This window comes from Vanacampus margaritifer, chromosome 8, assembly GCF_051991255.1.
Source record: "Vanacampus margaritifer isolate UIUO_Vmar chromosome 8, RoL_Vmar_1.0, whole genome shotgun sequence".
NCBI classification, from domain to species: domain Eukaryota; kingdom Metazoa; phylum Chordata; class Actinopteri; order Syngnathiformes; family Syngnathidae; genus Vanacampus; species Vanacampus margaritifer.
The window spans coordinates 12,258,862-12,264,861 of record NC_135439.1 but is presented as its reverse complement, the minus strand read 5'-3'; the positions used below and the strand labels follow the sequence as shown (position 1 = coordinate 12,264,861).

Here is a 6,000-nt window from a genome sequence, read left to right as displayed (position 1 = left end):
ATAAACTGTATTTATCTCTAATTAATATTACAATAATTTAGTTATTTAATTCAACCCGAAAAACTTATCTATTTTTTTAAAATACTTTGTCCTTTGCTCCCAAAAACGTATTTATACGTTTTTTATGCTAGAGCATACAGTATACAGAAGGCTTTGATAGAGATTCTGAGATGAAGAGGTCGCTTAAAACAGCAGTTTTTACAAAAACGGTCAGCAGGTGGCAGAAGAGTATAAGAGATCAGCCAGGGCCATGTTGCAACAAGCTCTTTTTGCCACTGTTTTCAACAGGTTTGTGAATGATGAAACTTAGCTGCAAAACGGAAACAGATACAAATATACTTCTTTTCCTGATGAAAGAAGAGACCCTAATCTTTCTTTTAGTGGGTTTCATGTTTTCAGAGCAATAGAACAGAATATTCTGTGGATCTTGCAAAATCAGTCAAAATCCAGTAAAACAGTCGGGAGCGAAGGGGGTTGCTTCAGTGAAAATGGCTGGGAATGAATGAGTTGATTTAGTACTTGTTTTTTTTTGACTGCGTTAACCAGAACAACAAACAATTTATTGGAATCGGCCATCTTTGTTGTTTACGTTCGCCTAAATTGCGTTGAGGTCGGAACTGAAACAATCTGAGTTCCAACCTTACTTGAATGCGGTACAAATCCGTGGCTAAAAAGTACAGCAAGTGGCGGCCATATTGGAAGGGGCAACTTTCCCATCAATTCAACGTATGGACAGATGTAGCAGGCGTGTTAGCAGAGAAGTGAATGTCAGATGTACTGGCACATAGAGGATAGCTTAGCATCCGGAGCATGTTGTATCGACCTTTTTATATCTGTGGCTGTTTTTTTTTTGCTATGGTACCTAATTATAACAGTATCTAGCAAACATTAAAAATTGGTCCAATGATGGGTCATATCTTGAAAAAAAAAAAAACAACTCACTGCTGAAGTACAGAGTGTGAGTACTCTGTTGAAAAGTGTAATCTCTGACCATGATTTCTATTGTCTGCGCAGAGGTCCTTAATCTCCATATTAAGGCCCGGCTTTCGACTTTCATTGGGAATTACAATAACATCAATGGGATCAGAAATGAAGAGGGGCCGCTCACTTCAATCGGATTCAATTACAAATTAGTCGCCAACATTTGCACAATTTTGCTTTGCTCGGGATAACCTTGACTTTCCTAAAAAGCGAAAAAAAGAGAGCCAGATTATGAAATTGATGAAGGTTGTTACAGCTGCACGAGGGAAAGTCGCTCCATTCATACAAGCCACGTTTGATTTACAACTCTTGACATCACTGACTGCTATCTTAATAAGCAAAATACAAAAAAAATAAAAATACTGTTCCATATCTTACAGTCATAACATTTAAAATGTGCAATGCATCTTTTGCAAGCAGTTTTGTATTCTCTGTAATGAACCTAGCGTTCGTCAGCCGAGCAATAACGCTCACTTCTGACAATGAGCAATTGGCAGCAGGTGTGTCTGCCTTATTTCAGCCGTCACACTGCGCACTTTGATAGTGTGCTGACTTTGGAAAGGATGCCAGGTGAAGACGTGTGCTCGAGTGGATGTGGAGTCACTGAATGCTCCCACCAGGGGAAATCAAGCGAGGGCAGACAGCATGGAAAAGCAAAGGCACGAGCAGTCGTGGCCAACAAGCAGAAAATCCTCTCATTAATGAAATATGCTGATGAAAACGGAACATTCTGATTGGTCACACACACACACACGCACAAATTGAAATGATTTGTCACAGATGACATTGAGATTCATTGTTCAGGAACGTTTACATTTAGTTTATTCAAAATGCCATAAAAAACACACACACAAACAAACAGTATTTTTTTTACTTTCTCTATTACTACTTTCTGTTGAGTAAACATGCATCGACACGTAGAAACACATTTTCCCCAAATCACAGAAACACGATGCCCGAATCTCCAATTGTAACCACGGCGGATACACTTTCTGCCATCTAGTGGACAAGCATATACCTGTTTTGCCTGCCACTATACGTCACTGGCATAGACAAATAAACAAAAATGACAGTTTATCTGTAGTAACCAAATATTTTTAGGGCCAATTAAGTGAAAGTGAAGGACATTTAAGTGGCTGTGAATCACTGCCATACAGTACTTGCGAAACAGTAATGCAAAGTTATACTTAAAAAAAAGCTAAGCTTGTCTTCAGTATGAATATGTTTTGAGTAAACAGTTGCCTTTTTTTTTTTTTTAATTTGTTTCGGTTGGGAAATAATAATAAATAAAGAAAAACGAATATTTACTACTGACATGTAACAAGAATGTTATAGAAAGGCTGATGTTGGTGTAGAGAAGTACTTGGTCACCATCACCGGACTGTTTGCAGCAAGGGAGACCCTGCAGAACAGTTGAAACGTTCAAGACCCTCCCACTTCTTAGCAACAATGCAAACACACGCGAGCGCATGTGTGCGTGTGTGCGTGTGTGTGTGTGTGTGTGTGTTGTCTACCTTGAGCCTTGCCAAGGCACACCTCCTCACACTCCTCCAAGTGGACGAATCGGTTGTCGTTTCCTCCGCAGCCGCTGTAGATGAAAGGCCTGCACGCTTGGACGTGGCTGTTGAAGTACCAGCGCAAAGTGAAGCGCACGCAGTTGCCCTCCTCCATCGGCACCAGGCACGCTTCGGCCGGAGTTGCGGTGACGAGCGCTGATGTGGAAAAAATAAAAGAGGGAGCCAAACAAAGTAAGCACCTTTGAGTTATGTGATAAATTGTGATCACACCAAGTCAATTGTGCACTGTATTGTATAAACATGCACTAAAGCACACCAAAAATATACTGGTTTAGTTTATTATAATTAAAATGTTGGTCATAAAATTAGTATTATTTACTAATAACCTACCATGTGACTCATTACTTGGTAGCTTTAACTCATCAGCCCCGGTAGTATTTTACCCATTGTTGGATCAAAATCTTGACTCAACAGATTGGGTCAAATCCTCAACCCAATGGGTATAGATAACCAAGCTCAGTCCCTTTTAGACCCAGCGCTGGGTTAGCTATTTCACCCAATTTCAGTTACTTCTGACTAAGCAGTTTTAAGTTTAAGTCGTTCCAAAATGTTCTCTCTGGTATCATTTCCTGATGGATTAATTAATTGGTTGGTGTCTGGCCACTTTTGTTTGTACCTTACGTTCTACTGGATTGAACACAGATCCACTACCTACAATTTGACTTTCTAACTAACCCAATTTTGTTGTTGTTGTAACAGCCCAGAAAGTTGGGTCAATTTGAAAGTAGTAGTCGGTCTAATTTTTGAACAATATTGGGTTATTTTTGACACAGCAGTTGAGTGTACCTTGAGTTTTACTGGATCAAACACAACCTGCAAACAGTTGGGTCAAAAATAACCCAAAGTGAATCAAAAAGGGACCGATCCACTACTTGGGACAATTTGACTTTCTAAATAACTCAAAATTAGTTTGTTTTGTAACAACCCAGAAAGTTGGGTCGAATTGACCCAAGCAGCCAATTAGTAATCGGTCCAGTTTTGAACAATACTGGGCTATTTTTGACAGCAGTTGAGTGTACTTTGAGTTTTACTGGATCAAAAACAACACGCATTCTAAAAACAGTTGAGTAAAAAATAACCCAATTTGTGTAAAAATGGACCGATCCACTACTTGGGGCAATTTAACTTTCTAACTAACCACAAAATTGGGTTGTTTTGTAACAACCCAGAAAGTTGGGTCAATTTGACCCATGTAGTAGTCAGTCAAATTTTTGAACAATATTGGGTCATTTTTGACCCAGCAGTTGAGTGTACCTTGAGTTTTACTGGCTCGAAAACAACCTGCATTCTAAACACAGTTGAGTCAAAAATAACTTAATCTGGGTAAAAAATGCCCAGATCCCACTACTTGGGACAATTTAACTTTCTAAATACCATATTTTCACGACTATAAGGCGCACTTTAAAGTCTTAAATTTTCTCCCAAATTGACGGTGCGCCTTGTGTGTGGGCCAAGGTCCAAAATCTGACTTCCCGCGACACATTGCTTATATACAAAATAGGCGGACCTGACTGAGAACAGACATGAGAGCACGGAAGAGTCAACTTGGTGGCCCTGACTGCGCCTTATAATACGGTGCGCCTTATGGTCGTGAAAATACGGTAATCCAAAATTGGGCCGTTTTGTAACAACCCAGAAAGTTTGGTCAAATCGAATCAAGTCGTGGGTTGGTCCCTTTTTGACTCAACTGTTTTCAGAGTTTGTGATATACCCAAACATTTCTATCCTCAGCATTATGATTTCCCTTTCCTACCTTGGCCTTGTTTTTTTTTGATGGACCTGACCGTTCTGGGCTTGGCTGCTTTCAAAGCCGGAACTTTGCCTCCTCTCTCTCCACCAACTCGCACGACATTGGGTGCGTTTTTGCCTTCACCTTTGACCGTTTTCTGTTTGTCAGGCTCATCTGTGGAAACACCGGTTGCAGCAGGGATCAGTGATTGAATGGTCACAAGTTACAACAGTTAGCGGAATCTTACAGCCATTAAAACATTTCAATTTCATCTAAACATGCCCTATTGTGTTTTTTTCAAGGGGCCCTTGACCGCATCATAGACCGGTGGCAACAGCATATTAAAATGGATGCTGGCTGTGGCACAGCTGAAAAAATGATATGTGTGGTATAGAAAATGGATGCCTAAATCATACGTACAAAAGAATGTGCATTTTTTAAAACCAAAAAGAACTTACTTTTTGGGTTTACTAATCTTAGTGGCAAAAATTACATTTTACTGATTTCTTTCTGTTCATTGTTGCCATTGGACATTTAATCACCTGCCTACTAATGCGTTACTGTCATTGCATGTCACTCAACTCTTGACTGTCAAACACAAGAGGATGATCAATCATTTGCTCATAAAAGCCCCACCACTCCCGCCACTTGTGAAATGAAGTGCTCCGGGCCAAGTCCAATACCGTCAGTCTGATTGTCAGCAGGAGGGAAATACAGCAGCTCATCTAAGGGGTCGTCGTAGTTGTCGATGGAGTAGATGTGCTCGTAGTCGGGGTCGTTGGTGTTCATCACCACGCGCAGCTCACGGCCTGAAAAGAGCAGTGGATATATATATATATATATATATATATATATATATATATATATATATATATATATATATATATATATATATATATATATATATATATATATATATATATTAAAAAAATAATAATAATAAAAAAAATATATATATATATATATATATATACACACACGCACACACGTATACAACCCCACCAATGATTCGGTCCAAAAGCCACCAAGCGGGTCGACGGATGCACTCACCCTTCACAGCCTTCAGCGCCGCGAGTTGCTCCGCCGCCACGGGCTGGGAACGAGTGACGGGACCGGACGCCGAGAGAGCTACAGGACACGGAGGACGAAAGGAGGCACCGAAGGAGAGCAGACAAGAGTGGAGAGAGGCAGCCGGTAAGCGTTTCCACCACAAAGAAAAGGACAGAAGCTCAGAAAATCAACAAACCAACCCAAAGTCACCACAAAAGTCATTGGAACGTTCCGACGCGTGAAACAGACACGAGGGTCATCCATGACATGCAACGGCACGCATGTACATTATTGAGCACGCCATCACTACACGTGTGGCAATAAATAAATCATGGCTGAAATGATTGATTTGGCCTCATTCTCAGTGGTAATGCACATTGATAAATTAGTGTGTTTATTTTGAGACATGGATCTCTCTTCTTGAAAAGGATTTTTCTATTATTTTCAAAATTAATTATGAACGCACGTTATAGTTAACAACAGAAGGGTTTATTCATTTGGTAGACAGTATTATGCCACATTAATAAATAATTCGGTTATTTTTAAATGAATACCTCTATTTAATAATAAATGAAAATGAAATGAAATTTGCAAGTCAAAACGAAGCATCATTAAAGAATATCTATTAGCGCTTTTACTGGAACTTATTAGCAATGGATGAGA

At 39.7% G+C, this 6,000-nt stretch overlaps 1 protein-coding gene across 1 annotated transcript in view; it reads right to left on the bottom strand.

The window, feature by feature from the left end:
* Positions 1–1,773: 1,773 nt before the first annotated feature.
* The window catches only part of col7a1 (collagen, type VII, alpha 1), a 96,838-nt gene continuing 92,611 nt past the window's right edge, over positions 1,774–6,000 (bottom strand). The window contains exons 120-124 of the mRNA XM_077573497.1: positions 5,338–5,515; positions 4,971–5,096; positions 4,312–4,461; positions 2,496–2,693; positions 1,774–2,383 (exon numbers count right to left, since the gene is read on the bottom strand). Coding sequence (XP_077429623.1) covers positions 2,355–2,383; positions 2,496–2,693; positions 4,312–4,461; positions 4,971–5,096; positions 5,338–5,515 — 681 coding nt within the window. The 3' untranslated portion in view covers positions 1,774–2,354. The remainder of the gene's footprint in view (positions 2,384–2,495; positions 2,694–4,311; positions 4,462–4,970; positions 5,097–5,337; positions 5,516–6,000) is intronic.